This window comes from Cyprinus carpio, chromosome B4 (assembly GCF_018340385.1).
Source record: "Cyprinus carpio isolate SPL01 chromosome B4, ASM1834038v1, whole genome shotgun sequence".
Taxonomy (NCBI): domain Eukaryota; kingdom Metazoa; phylum Chordata; class Actinopteri; order Cypriniformes; family Cyprinidae; genus Cyprinus; species Cyprinus carpio.
The window spans coordinates 6,176,070-6,192,442 of record NC_056600.1 but is presented as its reverse complement, the minus strand read 5'-3'; the positions used below and the strand labels follow the sequence as shown (position 1 = coordinate 6,192,442).

General features: G+C 36.9%; 3 protein-coding genes across 3 annotated transcripts in view; 2 read left to right on the top strand and 1 right to left on the bottom strand.

Annotated features, from left to right (window-relative positions):
- Positions 1-16,373, top strand: part of ccdc3a (coiled-coil domain containing 3a) — a 59,198-nt gene that overhangs the window by 2,878 nt on the left and 39,947 nt on the right. Inside the window, exon 3 of the mRNA XM_042721705.1 lies at positions 2,454-5,245. Coding sequence (XP_042577639.1) covers positions 2,454-2,741 — 288 coding nt within the window. The 3' untranslated portion in view covers positions 2,742-5,245. The remainder of the gene's footprint in view (positions 1-2,453; positions 5,246-16,373) is intronic.
- Positions 5,116-16,373, top strand: part of nudt5 (nudix (nucleoside diphosphate linked moiety X)-type motif 5) — a 72,900-nt gene continuing 61,642 nt past the window's right edge. The window contains exon 1 of the mRNA XM_042721707.1: positions 5,116-5,245. The gene's annotated coding sequence lies outside the window, so the exon portion shown is untranslated. The remainder of the gene's footprint in view (positions 5,246-16,373) is intronic.
- LOC109074574 (calcium/calmodulin-dependent protein kinase type 1D-like) overlaps positions 7,525-16,373 on the bottom strand; it is a 59,289-nt gene continuing 50,440 nt past the window's right edge. The window contains exons 7-11 of the mRNA XM_042721703.1: positions 14,934-15,046; positions 14,413-14,491; positions 13,632-13,719; positions 13,267-13,513; positions 7,525-12,276 (exon numbers count right to left, since the gene is read on the bottom strand). Coding sequence (XP_042577637.1) covers positions 12,146-12,276; positions 13,267-13,513; positions 13,632-13,719; positions 14,413-14,491; positions 14,934-15,046 — 658 coding nt within the window. The 3' untranslated portion in view covers positions 7,525-12,145. The remainder of the gene's footprint in view (positions 12,277-13,266; positions 13,514-13,631; positions 13,720-14,412; positions 14,492-14,933; positions 15,047-16,373) is intronic.

Here is a 16,373-nt window from a genome sequence, read left to right as displayed (position 1 = left end):
GACTGCATACGTTTGTCTTGAAGGCAAGTGAGTAGAATTGCAGTGAGAAATTGCATAAGAAAAAAAAAATCAGAACAAATGATATTTCTTTCAAATAAAGTTTTTTCTTTTTTGTCTTTAAATGATAAAACAATAGATATACTGTTCAAGCTGGATACTTTCAGGTCGTCAGATTTGAACAAAACTGACTTCATCCCCTAAAACAAAAACAAATAGTATAGTTGCATAAAAGAAATAGTAAAAGTTGCAAAGGAAAGTCAAGAAAATTTTCAATATTTTTTGCAGATGCCACATGGTTTGGTATTTTGTTAACAGTTACATTCATACAGAGTGATTTAAATGTCCAGATACTTTTTTATTATATTGATTATAATTATATAATATATAATTAATTATAATTTATATACTTTTATAATATTATTGTATTTAATAAGTCAAGTCTTATCTTGATAGGTTTAAATGCCCAGTCTTTTATGCCAACCAAAAATATTTTGAAAAAAATTCTTTAAAAAATCGATTACATTCATTCAAGTATTACAGATCAAAAAAGACACACAGGGACACTTCACTAATCACATCTGCACAGAGAGACAGACAGATGCTGAGAGAGAAGATAAAGATAATGATGGCGTGTGCGCTGCAGGAACAGGTGGGGGTGATTATCAGGCCCGGGAACCTCAGAGAGATAATGAGAGCTGTTTTACACAGGAGCTTTCCTGTGGGAAAAGGATTGTTTGAGGCCGCCTGAGGGTTTTTTGTGCTCTTGTGACTGTATAGCCGGCACCGTGTCTGTTAGTTACGTCACCCCCTGCTTCCTGTACCATCCATTTTAAACACCCATTATGCTTTATTAAACTCTAATCAGATTCAAACAAATGCAAAAACACCATTGCATTTGCATGCACAGTCAAATGTTTCAATGCATAATGTATTTTCATCAAATATCATGTAGGATTCTGAAGAGCTTGGGCAAAACTTGCTCAACTACATCCATGCATCCATCTCTCTCTCTCTCTCTCTCTCTCTCTCCCTCTCTCTCCAAACCCAAATGTGTGCCCAAATTCTCTCTGTTTCTTCATTCTTTCTCTCATTGTCTATTGTGCATTCTTGTCTCATTTTTTTTCACAAAAACACACATCTATTGTTATGGATGACTCACGTACCACCACATCTGGGTCTGGTTTGGGTTTGAAAGCAAAGCAGGCTATGTTTGGCTCTTGTGGTTTTAAATCCACAACACCCACATTAAGAAGAAATCTTATTATATCAAATAGCATTGCTAAATAGCTGTTTACATAGTTTTGGAAGCAAAAGCATGACTATAAGGTCTAGTTAATGAGCAGAGATGTTATTCCAGCATGTGTGTGTGTTGTGTCCACCTGTCTGTCTGCTCTGGGTGTCGTGTAGTTTGGGGAGCTGTCGTTTGGAGAGTGCTGGTGTTGTTACAGCAGTGGGTGTTTTGTTTGGACAGTAGGACACAACAACAGTCATTCACAGCAGTCCTTATTCTACAGTATGCATGTTTTTCTGTCCAAGGATAGTGTTTAAAAAGCTGTGCAAATGCAGATGAGCTTATGCACCATTTTTCAAAAAATGTGGGGTCTGTATTTAATTAATACTTTTATCCAGCAAGTATGCATTAAATTGATTAAAAGTAAAGACATTTGTAATGTCACAAAATTTTTCAGTTTAAAAAATGCCGTTATTCTGAAGCTTCCATTTATCAAAGAATCCTAAAAATATATCACAGTTTCCACAAAAATATTAAGCAGACCACTGTTTTCAAGACGGATAATATTAATAAATGTTTCTTGACCAGCACATTAGAATGATTTCTGAAGGATCATGTGACACTGAGGACTAGAGTAATGATGCTGAAAATGATCACAGGAATAAATTTCATTTGAAAACATATTATAAAATAAAAGTATTGTTTTAAATGACTGGCATTTGAATCATTATTGACTTAAAATGACTGAACTCCACAGCATCTGTCACCATTCATTTTCATGACATTTGTGTTTCACTTTTGGTGCAATTAGCTCATGTGGTGACCTTTGACATCATGTAACACTCAGATTTGGTCCTTTACAATAGGGATTTAGGCCTTTCCACTGTTTAGGGAGAACATGTGGCCTCCCGTTGCTCAAATACACACAGACACGGCCATGCAATCACACACTCTCCACATGTGCACACACACAGCATGCCTCAGCTTGTGTCTACCGTGGGCATGACAGCGGGTCACTTTTGAACTGCCTCCATCACACACACGCTGGCATGTGTAGGGGCCCAGAAAAGAAAGACAGCGCTCAACAGGAAATAATAAGGCTGACGGAGGCTGGAAATGATGTCATGTTGTATGTTGACCTTCATTCCACAGGGTCAGATTATCAGTGCATGCACAGATTATAATGTACATAAATGAACGTCTCTCTCCTTTTATCTTTCAGCTGCTGTGTTCCTCCGTGCAGAAGGTGTTGTTTGAGGAGGAGGAGCGAGTTGGACAGCTGGAGGAGCGTGTAGCCGAGCTGGAGAGGAAGAACAAACAGTTAAAAGAGCGAGTGGGGAAACTGAGGCATTCTCTGAGGAAGGCCCGCAAAGTGTCCCGCCGTGCAGAACGGGAGCGCCTGGAGCTGCAAGAGCGCTTGAAGACGGCAGAGAGACACGTAGGACATCACCTCAATGCCATTTCACCCCAACACAGCCCTTCCCGCCACAGATACACACACGGATTATGAGCTCAAACACACACGCACACCTTCACATGGACTCATACAGACTGCAGGGCAGTCTTCAAATCCCATATATTTGCATTTTTTGTTCTTTTCATAGTTTTTAACAATTAATTAAGCTCCAAATGCTTGATGTAGACTTGTTTTGTACATCATGATGTTGATAAGGTAAGCTAAAATTTAAATATTCTTTTTGAAGAAATGTAAGATTTCAGTGTAAAAAGTGAATTCTTATGGAGCTATTTCTAATCTGACCCTTAAAAATGACTTGTTAGTGTAAGCTGATGTCGTATTTTAGACTTTTAGTTTGAATTAAACTAATTTTGGTGTTACCACATGAAGTGCATTTTTCAAACATTAAAGTGTCTTCATTTGAATTTTTAAAGGGATATTCCACCTAAAATTTTGGCGACGTTTACCCACCATCATCAGGTTCCGCTAAACACAAAAGAAGATAATTTGAAGAATGTTGATAGCCAAACAGTTTTTTTCCCCCATACTATGGAAACAGAAACCAACATTTTTCTTTTGTGTTCCACCAAAGCAAAAAGCAATGTAGATTTGGAATGAGATGAGGGTAAATAAAGACAGAAGACAGTTTTTGGGTGGAGTATTGCTTTGACACACACTGATGGATTGTTTACGCATTCGAAATCGAACTGATAGTGATGATGTCATAGAAGCATTCACCGAATTATGGTTCCAAAAGATTAAGATGAAAGTTTGAAAAGTGTTACAATAGTCAGCATTCATAAAGTAACAGGAAGCAGTGATGTCATCATAATATTTGCATACTGAATTGTGATTGGGCTGTCTTACCTTAAAGTACTTTAGTTCATTTAGTTTAGTTCGTACATTGTAAAACTCATACAAAATTCTAAGTTTAAGCAGAACAAATGCCATTAGCTCATACTTCTGCAAAGTTTGAGACCCATGATAGATGTTTGTGCAGACGGACAGAAGAAGTGTACATTTCACAACCCAAAAAAGTGTTAACTTTGAGCTAACTTGCATTTTCTGAAGTACTTTCTTCACACAAACACACCGAGGAACATCAGGAGTTTTCATCTGTACACCCCCAGTTCTTCCGGTAATGAAACTTTGCAGGCATCCTGCAGCAGAAAGAAATGTTAAAAACATCCTGAATATTTCTCTTATTCCATATGACAGAGACCCTGCAGAGTCATATCACATGTGCAGAGTTAGAGCGTCTGCATCCTCTCTTTTTAGGGAAACAGTAGCTTTGATTTCACCAGTTGGCTTTCTAAATCAGCCAAAATGACTCACTGTGAGCTAATATTGAACTTTGCGGGACTGCTGCTACACAAAACATTATCACATCGGCATATCAGCACGCTGAGAATGCAGAGCGTATAGATCTAAGACGGTTCAATCTCACTCCAACCCAAGCAAACACTAACCAGTCCTCTCATAAACATTAACCTCAGCTGATCCCACTACAAATACCAGACTGACGTTTGTCCACTTTCACCACAGTTTGAGTCTGTTATCAAGTCTTTGAGCTGCAGATGTGATCAAACAGCAGGAACTAAGACGCTGGAGGCTGATAGCAGGAGCTGATAATGGACACTGACTCTGAAGTTAAGAACCACAGAAACAGACTTAGTTAAGGTTTTGGTCACTTGATAATGGCCGGGAGTTATGTTAGATCACATTCTGTTGCAAGATGGCAACATCAATAAAATTTTAAGAAAATGTTCTTTTAACATTTTTGCAGGGTTTCTGATGATCTTAAAAGTCTTAATTCGCCCTTCTACAAATTAAGAGCTTAAAAAGATCTTAAATCAGAGCATTTGTCCTCAGTATTTTTGTCTTGTATGAAGAGGATGGAATAACCCTTTGATTTTTTTTTTGGCAAATATATATTCTTTTTTAATCCTGAACTCACTTCATGAGTTTTAATCATTCAAATCATTTAACATTTACATAACCAAGAATAAACAGTTTTAAAATGTTTTTAAAAGGATGTTTTGTACATTAGAGAGCATACAGAGTTTTCATAACTTTATAAAATTGTTAGCAAAAAATTTTTTTAGAGCGTATTTATGTTACCTGGGCGTGTTGTATTTTCTGTTCTGTGTTTTCTGTTGTTTTTGCAAAATTGTATTCAACAAAAAGTAACTTTTCTCATTTGCTCTGAATGGGCTGTGTGTAAATCAAAGGAGAAGAGGAGGAGGACATCATGCATGTGCATGTGTAAATGCTAAAAAATAAATGTTTTACACTTTTTATTTCTGGCTTGGAACATGCCAGGCCAACCATTTTGGACATTTCAGACCGCTAGCAGGTAGCAGCTGTCCTAGAAAATAATGAGCATTGGGGGTGTTGCCAAGATGGCCGCCAAGTGATTTCTTTTAAACACCCTTGTCATGCTTTCATTGAAAATGCATTCATTCACAGACTGGCAGATTTCAGAAGAAAAATAACTGGTCTAAGTTTGCACAAAGAAAGACTGTCGAGCATCTCTTGACTTCAAGTTAACATCATTGGTGATTCAAGATGCTTTCATGCTAATTGAACTGTAAGATATTGCATTTGAGGTGTTGTTTATTTGAGATATTCCAACATTTTGGTTGATTTGTTTGGTTGTACTGATAATGTGAGCTATTTGAGATCATATGAAAAGACCAGGTAGGTTTGTTTGTGCGTTCATGTGGGTCAAACAAAGAGCCAGAGATGCCATCTAATGGCTCAGGTTTTAATTTCTATGACCTGCTGGATTCCGGAGATATTGTAATAGCCTGGTGTGTGTATGTGAGTGCACGTAATGCTCTGTTTTCTGTTATGTGTGCCACTATTCTGGGAAAGTTTTTTCATTTGTACCCCCAGCATCTGCTGAAATGCCCTTCAGCATGGTTCAAACAAAAAGATGAAGATTTTTGTGGTTTCGCAAACTATAACATTAGCATGACTCATAATTTCCCACTGTTAGGTTGGATAGAGAGCGGGTCTCATGTTGCAGAGCACACTGACACTGGCTCTCGAGGCGATGCAGTTAGAAGTCATTTCTTTTAAGAGGATAATGACAGGGAAACTCTGCTGCTCCCTGCGGCAGTATGAGGGGAAAAACAATGTGTGCTGTCCTCCGGGGAAATATCAGCGTCTATTTTAAGATGTTTCGGATGTCGGCGTGTAAAATGAAAGTGGGTTCCTGCATGGTCAGGTCTGCAGAACAACATATAGTGCAGCATTAAGGGTTTGAATGCATCTGGTGATGGTGAGTGGAGAGAAAAATATGAAAGAGAAACTTTTTCTTCTTTGCATTTCTCTCTTTTCTCTAGCTTGCTTCCTAATCTAGTTGTCTAATAAACATGGCATTGTAGATGAATGAAAGCATCTGCTAAATGCATAAAATTAAAAGTAACAATGATTTAGCTTTTCACATAATTCCATATTGAAGGACAGTTGTATAGTCTGGAGAAGACAGTTGAATATCAAAACAAGAAAAATATCGTGGCCAAGAAAAATAATGTTGTTTTGCATTTGAATTAAGATTATTTTTCTTACTTAGCTGGCAGATATTTTTCATGTTTTAAGCAAAAAAAGTAAATGCATCTTGATTCAAGAATGTATAGAAAACAAGACAAAAATATTCAGAAAATCATTTTTTGCAGTGTATTTTGAAAACACTGTCCTCTTAAATGTAAGTTTACCTTCCAAAAACCTGCAGAAACACTGAAAATTAAAAAAAAAGAAAATGAGGGAAAACTCAATATTTCATAAATCATAAGATGAATAGAAACAGAAATACACACACTATCCAGCAATTTAGTGTATCAAGGGGTCAGATTTTTTTAAACTAAATGTTAACTATATATTGCTTTTATTTCATTATATTGACTAATCTAGTTGCCATTGGCAGTAATCTTTAAAAAAAATAAAAATAAAAAAAATGTATGCATCCACATGTCATTTTGTCAGACATCTCATAAAGTTCCTGTTTAGGTTCCACAGCAGAGCCCTGATACTTGATTCTCAAACAAATGACTCTTTTGAACCGGTTCTTTTTTAAATAGTTGGTCAAAGTGACTCACAAGTAGCAGTTTGAATCAAACTTGCTCAGTCAGTGAATCGTTCAGAGCTGTTAATGAGTGTGTGTGTATACAGTATAGCCTATATTAGTCATTATTGTATAAGGTCCAGTTGTAACTGTGAATCAGTTGTAAGGGGAACTGCAAAGGTGAATGTTTTTTTCTCTCTCAATATTCCTAACACATAGTGAAGTTTACGTGGTATTTGGTAGTTTAAATGTTGCAATTCATTATAATTGTTTCTTAATATACAACACTATATATACACACAGTCTTATTATACTATATATATATATATATGTGTGTGTGTGTGTGTGTATATATATATATATATATGCGTGTGTGTGTGTGTGTGTGTATGTATATGTAGGCTATGTGTGTGTATAATGTCTACTAAGCCGGCAGACAACCTGTACTTTTTGAATATCGAGTAACTTGGCAAGCAAGCTGCATTTTCACCGTCGCCTCCTTGACACGGCTAATGTCTATAACATGCTGGCCAGACCCTCGCACAGATGCCTGGGGTCGTACGCGGTCACGCATGGCTGGATGGGTTTCACATGCTCTCTTTCCAGTCTGTTTTGAGTCCGTAACAGCAGGCATCACCCAGCTCCACTGGCTGCTAATGAAAGACCACTTACACTGAATCCAAACCAACAGCAGAAAACACAGCGTTCAAAAGCTTAATGGGGTCAGAGAGATACTAAGATCCTTATCAAGCCATAAAATACAAATCATGGTCATTCAGGATTTATTTAAGGAAAAAGGAAAGAAAAAGAAAGGAAAAAAACAATCAGTCATTTCCCATTGCTTTACAGCATGGAATATAAACTCTGATATGTGCAGATGATTGTCAAAGGCATTGGATATACAAGCTCCATGTCAACAGAAGATCACGTCACAGTAAAGTTAGTATTCGTATGCCACTCCCAAAATATGATCATCATTGTCACATGCATATGAGTATATAATTCACATTTCACTGGGCAACTTTTATTTCGGACAGGTTGTGTCAGAGATGCAGAGATCACAAGGCCTGCATTATCAGAGTTACATTTTTTTTAAATATATATTCATATAGATATAGACATATTTCTTCATACATATAGTTACATGGTGAGGACTTTTGAAAATACACAAACAATCAGTTGAATCGGAAAGCGCATTTAACATGCTCGCAGTTCTTTATAAAATCATTCAATGCAGTTGCAAGGTTTTTTCTTTCTTAATTTGCAAAGAAGTTTAAAACTGCACAGTCACTGGGTAGCACAGACACTTGTCAGTCACAGCTTTTTCATCGTAAGAGGCAAAAGTGACGCCTGAGTTGGTAAAAAAAAGAAAAAAAAAAAAAGAGAAAACATCCGGAAACAATTAGTCCAGGGAAGGACGTTAAATATTCACCATGTTGCGCGTGGGAAGTTTGTACAATAGAAACGTGATTTTCTCGGAACGTACGACATTGAACGAGAGACAGGTTTGTGAATATACATCTGTGTGTATTACAGTCAAGTGTGGCTAATAACTGCAGAGAAAGGCAGTGTTTAGAGAACGAGATGAGACACGCAACGGACACACTAACATCTCCTCAGGGACAACATGACAGACACGTCACAACCACAGTCTATTTACAAAGCCTTTGGACACAGAGTGATTTGCTCTGGACACAGACAGACCGCAGTGAAGCTGTAATCGAAGTGAACTGAAACATCACTCCTGTCTGACCTTCACTGCACTCACTGATTGATCAGGGTGTGTTTGTGTGTGAGTCATGGCACATGTGTGCATGTATTTACTGAATTTCATTACTATAGCTAGTTCATAGATTTAATTGTTAGATTTAAAATACATTTATGTTTGGCTTGCAGTGCCAGTTAACTATATATAGGTTTATTGATCTTCGTTCAAAACAACCCCATATTTTGGTTTATACTTTTTCTGCACATCCTAAATGAGGGTTTAAAAAATTCAAGACCAGCATATTGGACAAATTTCCTGCATTTTACACCCATAAATACATACAGAAGAAAGTGACACTTACAAACACAGACTACATGAACACTGAAGCCAAAAATGTTAAGCCCTGTTACCACAGAAAATCATCTCTAGTTGTCCTTCAGTTTATAAAAAGAAGCAAAAATGACATTTATAGTAATGCACTTACAATGAAAGTCTACAGGGGCAAGAAATGGCAATGAAGTAAATGTTAACACTGCAATTGTATTTAATTTTTTTTTTTAGATTACTGGAATACGTATTACAAAAAAGATAAAATAATAATTTTAGGCTTTCTACTTCAACATTTTAATTCAATGCGTTATTTGCCATTTCTTTACAATTTACTGTGAAATTTACTAGCAATTTCTGAGTAAAAATTGTTTCTACACCAAATTGTAGATAACATCAAACTACAAGTCTAGGACAGTCGTCCCACTGTTAACTAGGTGATTAACTGGTGTACAGAAAAATTAATAGAGGTGCTTTAAGAAAACCCTCTAGTGCCTTCAAACCCTTTTTATGCCTTTCTATACAGTTGACTTTTATTCTTGCAAACTAAGAGACTAATTGAAATGATTTCCTGTGGTAATCAACATTATGCCACAGATACTATCAAAAGAGCTCAACATTCATTTAAACAACTGTTACTTATCAGACACCTCATACGTACAGCATAAATGGCTCTGAATGAAACAGAAATGTGCAGTATGGTTCACTCTCAAAGAAAACAGCTTTCGTGACATACAAAATCATAACATCGCCCCAGTTTCGTGAAATGCTTTGCAGCACATCTCCGTTGTGAGATTATGAACTCCTCTCGAGTGTGAAAATGAAGACAAAATGGTGCATGCATGACCTGACTGAAAAATAAACCCATTAGCTCAAACCCCTCACGGTAAAGCACAGCCCACACCGAAACAAACATTCAGAATGAAACTAATGGGAAATATATGAAGATATTTGATGACACTTTGGAAAATGTCACACACTCTTAAATCTTGTCCGTAGACAAGGTTCCCTCCTGTGATATTAACAAACCATAAAGGGCAAAGAAGACATCAGTCATTTTAAAAACCCGACAGGACATAATAAGCAGAGCCGTTCGGGGACAGAAGACCAGTCACCCATCAATAAGGAAGTGTAAAAATCTTAACTTAGCCCTTAAACCAATGCTAGAAATTCAGACACTTTGAGTCGTACTGGAAAGATGTTTACAGTCACTGAAAGTTATGCTGCATTCGCGTTGAGTCAGAATTCCGCAACATGAAAATGCATAATGATGACTTTACTGCAAAATACTTAACCGCCACATTAAATAGCCACTTTTTTTGCAAAATCAGGAAGAGCGAAGAAAGCACACCATGATATGCTGGCTATAATAAAATGACATATCAAATAGAAATATTTAGCAGTATATATACAAAGCTGCCTTTAAAGTGAAGTTTCTATGCCACTAGCATCACAAAATGTTGCAGAAATAGTAACAGGTGTCCTAAACACTCCTCCGTCTGCCATTGGTTGAATAAAACGGTCAGTCTCGCCCTTAACTTGTTTCCAATGTGTAATAGAGTGCAATAGTGGCCACCCAGTTTATCAGCAGCCTTGGATCCGGAAGTATTCTTTCCATTCATTATCCCCGTTTAAAAGTTATAAGTCATTAACCAAACCAACCGGAGACGAGGTAACTCACAACGTTATAAACTTTGATTTGAAGCAAAAAGTTTTTTTTACGATAAAAAAAAACTAAAAATAACTACGATCCCATGAAGCAATGCGAACAAAAAATTTAAAACATCAAATATAAAAATATTGATTTAAAGATGTGTATGATTGTGTATATTGCAAAATATGTGCATATATACACACAAATATTTAAGTAGTTTGAAAGTGTAGGGAGATTACATCAGTCATTAGGATTAGTGGTTCATGGGAGTGTAGTTTTAGTGTGTAATGTAGTTTTTCACTAGGACTCCCACTGTTGAACATTATCATTAAAAAACTTTGAAATAATGCTATTGATACATATAGAAAAATCATATACCATCGATAAACAACCTCGTAGCTCACAGTAGGTGATTAAAGGCTTATAAGTTATGGTTAAAAATCAAATCTCCAATTGAGAAAACTGATGGGATTTACTTCCAGAACCTGACTTTTGCTCTTTATCAGGAGTTTGTAATCACGGTTGGCTAATTCCGAAACGGCGTGAACGTAGCATAACATATCAGTTTTCCCGCATGGTCAAATTGTCATACAGTCGTTGTGAGAGTTAAACAGCTGTCCATCATCCTAATTGTTGACATTATTCCAGCTGAATGAGACAATCTCAAACCATGGAGGTTTTACTAAAGATACCATCACTATGTTGCCCAGTGCAGCTGCGGAATTCCCTGAGAACTCGTACACTGGGCGTAGAAAGACGCTGCCATGGCTTTTCGGGAGATTTGTGTTGCGTATTAACAGTTATACTATAATCAATAACTAACACTGACTGTCTGTGTGAATTTAAAGTCACGTTTGTAGCAGAGAGTAACAGGATCAAGCTGTTTTTCTCTCTGCTTTTTTAAAAAAAAGTCCAGTAAGGTAAGATAACAATCAAACATATTGCATGTTTTAACAGATATCTTGAACTTCCCGATGCTAAAACCCGACGGCGAGGTCGCAAGTCGGTAATCTCCCATCTCGTAAAACACTAGCAATTGCGCTACCTGTTCTCTCATATAAATGTGCAAACAGAAGTCTCGACTCGAAAAATGTCGCAGAACAGTCTAACGTGATTATTAAAAGCACTTCTGCAGGTCAGTGTGACACATCAGTGGAAAACCCCGAAAGATCAAAATGGTAGCTAACGAGAAATACAATAAATCGTGAGTAGATAGAGAAAGTAAACAGGGAAAAAAGGGAAAGAGGGAAGAGCTAGACATGTTACGATATAGTAAGAAGAATCATTTGACATTGGCGCTGTCCTCCTATAAGGGCGGACACGATCATGCAAACGCTTTCGCAACTAAACCTCTGCGCTATTCATTCGTTTTTTTTTTTTTTTTTCATGGCTGGCGAGGTTCTTAGCACATTCATAGCAAAGACATCACAGTTCTGTCCAGCCGCACAAATTCACTTCTCAAAATGGAAGCCTTCTGCTGGAAATATCCGTCTCCTGCTGCTGCATGCATCGCACCCTCTAGTGGCCTGGAGGTTAAATGGCAGGAGTGCGTTAGGTGCACGCAGTGTTTTGAGCCTCTCGGTGGTTGCTATGGTGATGGGTCAGTCCTCTGCCTTATTGGACGGCAGGGCGGGGAGCGGGCTGAGGGGCGGGGCTCACAGGGCAGTGGCCTCCCAGCTCTCTCCCCGCAGAACCTGGCGTCACTTGGTCCCAGTTAGCACTGTGCTCACCGACGCAACTGAGGGAGGGAGTGGCCTGCAGGGCTCCGCCCCTGAGGCAGAGGAGGAAGCAGCTGATGCCAGGGAACAGGAAGTGTGGGGAGGGGCAGTACCTACAAATGCAAATTCATTGGTAAGTGCATTTATGCATTTAAGTTAGAACTAGGGTTAGGGGATTATAGCAGAAAATATATCTAATTTAACATTTTTCAGCTATTCTAGATGCTATTGTACATCTGAATATTTATTATATTTGGTTTTAAATGGCTTAAAAAAATTTTTTTTCATTTTTTGAAAAGCTAGAAGAGTCATCATTTTGACAGTCATTGATGAAGCGTGATAAGATAAATATGTTAAAACTTAGTTTGAAAAACGTGGGTGTTTTACCACAAAACTGAAACGTAGTATAGCTGTAAATAATCATTTTTCCACATTTTGTACAACATTTCTCCTTTTAAGCAAAACATAGCATTCAACATTTTTGAGTTTTGACATGTACAGGGTCAATGTAGTTAACTAAACTTAAAATAAAACTATTCAAAACATTTTTGCTAAATAAAATGAAGCTGAAATAAAATAAAATAAAATATAAATATTAGAGGAAAAACTTCAACAAAAATTAAAAATTGCTTTTGCAAATTGAAGCACTAAAATTACTGGAAATAAACTAAACTAAAACTAAACTGAAATAATAATAATAATAATAATAATAATAACAATAAATATATAATATAATATAACCTAAATACCAGTAATATTTAAAAACAAAAACTGATCAAAAAATAAAGCACATAGCAAATTACTTAAAAAAAAAAAAAAAATGTGTAGTAATCGAAAAATAATACTAAACACTGGATGTGAACAAGTGATTAAAATTATTCACTAAAACAGGCATATCAAATGAACTTAAATGCAAAAATGAAATAAACAGCCCATTTTTTTGCCATTATACATACAGCACTCTTATACTCCCAATTCTTGACAGGAGCGGGTCTAAAATTGGCCTACAGTTTAAGGAAATTTTAAATAAAATCATTTTTAAAAGTGCATTCAAATTATTGCAATATTCATGTTGATTAACATGATATATGACTAATACTTACAGTCTTTGCGTGGTATAGAGGTGGTTCCTGTGGCCACATCGTTAATGAGAACGGCGTTTGCGTTGGGAGCAGGTTTGTGGTTTTGGGTAAGTGCCGCAGTGTTGTTCGGCGGTAGGTTTGGAGTCTGGTTGGCGTTCAGTATACGGTTCTGGTTGGCATTGTTTGATTGGTCCATGCTGCTCCCCATGCTACTGCCCAACTGCAGTCTCCTCATGTGGCGAACCACGGCCGTGGCATTGAAGGCTTGCTGATATGTGGAGAGACAACAATTCTAGATTAGAGACACAAGCTAGATTTTGTGTTTCAAAATTTGACTCTACTTGTATAAGGTTGCTGGCCTTATTCACAATGTCACTTCTACTCACTCTCCATTTGCTTTTTGCAAAGTTTTTGCGCATCTGTCGACTGACAGACTCATGGATGTTCTTGCAGAGTGCAGTGTCTCCTGCGATCCTGAAAAGCAAAACGACAAAGTCAAAACTTTGCACCTTTCTTCACCTCTTCACTTCATCCTCTCCTCTTAAAAAGCACTTTGATTTTCTCCAAAGTGTGTCAATTCCCTATGGTTTTCAATACTTCTGCTCTGTTCTCCAGTTTTTCAGACTCCAGTGTTTGGTAAAGGCTTGTTAAAGGTGCCTGTAGAGGATGTGCTAATTGTCGATTAGCGCTTTGGAATACATAATGTGAGATTAGGCGCAGTGTCTTAATTGGCTAGAGTTTATTCAGTAGCTTTCCTCCTGCCCTTGAGAGAGATCATGGTGCATGATAATAGAGAGACCGAATTCAGCCTGATTCTCAGAATGTACACGCAATCCCCGGCTGACGCAGACACCATTTCAATCTAATACCAATGAAACGCTGCACTAATAATTTAGTCTCTTCATGCGATTTATGAGGTCACAGTTAAATTGTTCTGGTACAGTTTAAGTGTCTTTGAGGACCTGAAAGACAGTCCAACAAAATAAAAGTAAATCATAAAGAACAATGATATGCAGAGACTTACTTGTTGCTTTCAAAAAAGGATCTTTATTAAATGTATTATTTAAACAACATCACCTACAGCTCAACTAATGTACTATATTATTTGTAAGAAGAACTGTTTATTATTATTTATTGTTATTAGTTATCAGGACAGTACTGACTTACCAGGGATGTCGAAGGGACTGTTCACATGTGTATCGCTTTGTTGGGTCCTTTTCCATCAAACAACTGATGAAGTCTTTTGCTGTACATTAAATATAAAAGTTAAACATTAAAAAATACAAAACATACATGTTGAGTAGCTTAGAACCATTAAACTACATTGACATTTCAAGGCATCATATTTGCGTTCTACACTGTGAACCTCGACTATGCCACATTCATCCTGTTGCTGAGATAAAACTGAGAGTTTGGGTTTATCAGTGGAAAGACTGACAACAGTATTTGGATTCATTCACAGTTCCCTGATTTGTAGGTTGGAAGGATTTCATAGAGCTAATGCCCGTGGTGTTTACTGAATGCCAGAGACGGCGCTCAGAGTTTCCTGTGAAACATTTTCCCTCTCTCACTGGCAGCATGTGCAGTTACTGATAGATGAGTAAGTGAGTGTGTTATAGATTAAACACCTATAAACCAGACCATTAGCACCATGTGCTTCTTTTCTACACTTCCCAGAGTGAATTTACCTGAATCAGATATATCATCCCAGTATGGTGCATCGAACTCATAGTCCGCTTTCAGGATCTGCTCAAAGAGTTTGGAGTCATTCTCATCATAAAAGGGAGGGTAACCACACAATCTGTAAGAAAACAAAAGTTTATTGTATCATTTCCATACTTCCAGCTCATTTAAAGTGTGGAAATATGTAAGCAAGTACGTGTGGAATTGAACCCACAACCTTATATATGTAACATCAGTAGTTCTTCAATGCTACTTATATTTAAAGGGACAGTTCACCTGAAAAAATGATATTTTGTCATGCCTTTTTTTCCTCTGTTTATGAGGAATGTACTTGTTGCTCTTTTCCATATAACGAAAATGGAATCCACTTTGTCAAGCTCCCAAATGTCAAAAATGAAAGCTTTACAAAAGTTGTCCACATGACTTGTACAATATAGCTTCAAAACACTAGTAATATAATGCAGTAATCATAAGGACTACTTTTAAGTACTTATTTTGTCATATTGGAGATTAGTCCTGAATAAATAACGCCAGATTTTCACTTGTGAGTGAATGATCCCTTTAGAGTTTAGATTATCACTGTAATCCTCTAAAAACACGTCAGCTCACACCTTAATTCAACAGTAAACAGTACGCTTCGTAAATAAGCGTAAATAAACCCCATGGGCTGGAAATCTGAAAAGAAAGACAGCTGATTAAACCTGATCAACATAAATCTAATTTCCTCAACACATCTCTTGGAATGTTTTTCTCCTCCCATCATCAAAGCCATTAAAATACCTTTCCTCATGGGGAACGGAGGCAGTGGGGGAGAAAGGGATGGTAATTTTCTGCCTGATTTCGACCCCATTAGCTTTGTGTTTTTCTCTCTTCTCGTTGGGTTAGCTAATCAGATTCTAAGAGAATTAGCTATGGTTTCGGCCGGTTGTCACTGCAATAATCACACCTGAGAGGAGGCCAACCATCCATGAGATCTGACTCCAAGCTCTAGCGGACAGCTGGCTCCGAGGAAGAGGTGGGCAGAGGCCCTTGTCAGTAAACCGTTATTGTAGTATTATTTATATACTTTTATGCTTATTAATATTCTGAATTTGCTTTCATTTAAATATATATATATATTATATATATATATATATATATATATATATATATATATATATATATATATATACATATATATATATACATAGATATAGATATATCTCCCATCCAGCACTTCGTCATATAGAGACCACTTTTCACTTTTCATGATCCAATCAATTACTAATGGATAAAGTCCTGCCTTACATTTTTTTCTTCTTGTTTAAAGAATGGTTCCTGAAAAAATGTAAAAGACAGCTGATAAAAACATCCCAGTAATACAAAACATGACTCCAGTCCATCAATTAATGTCATGTGATGCGAAAGGCTGTTTTTGTAAGAAAGAAATCTATCATTAAGACATT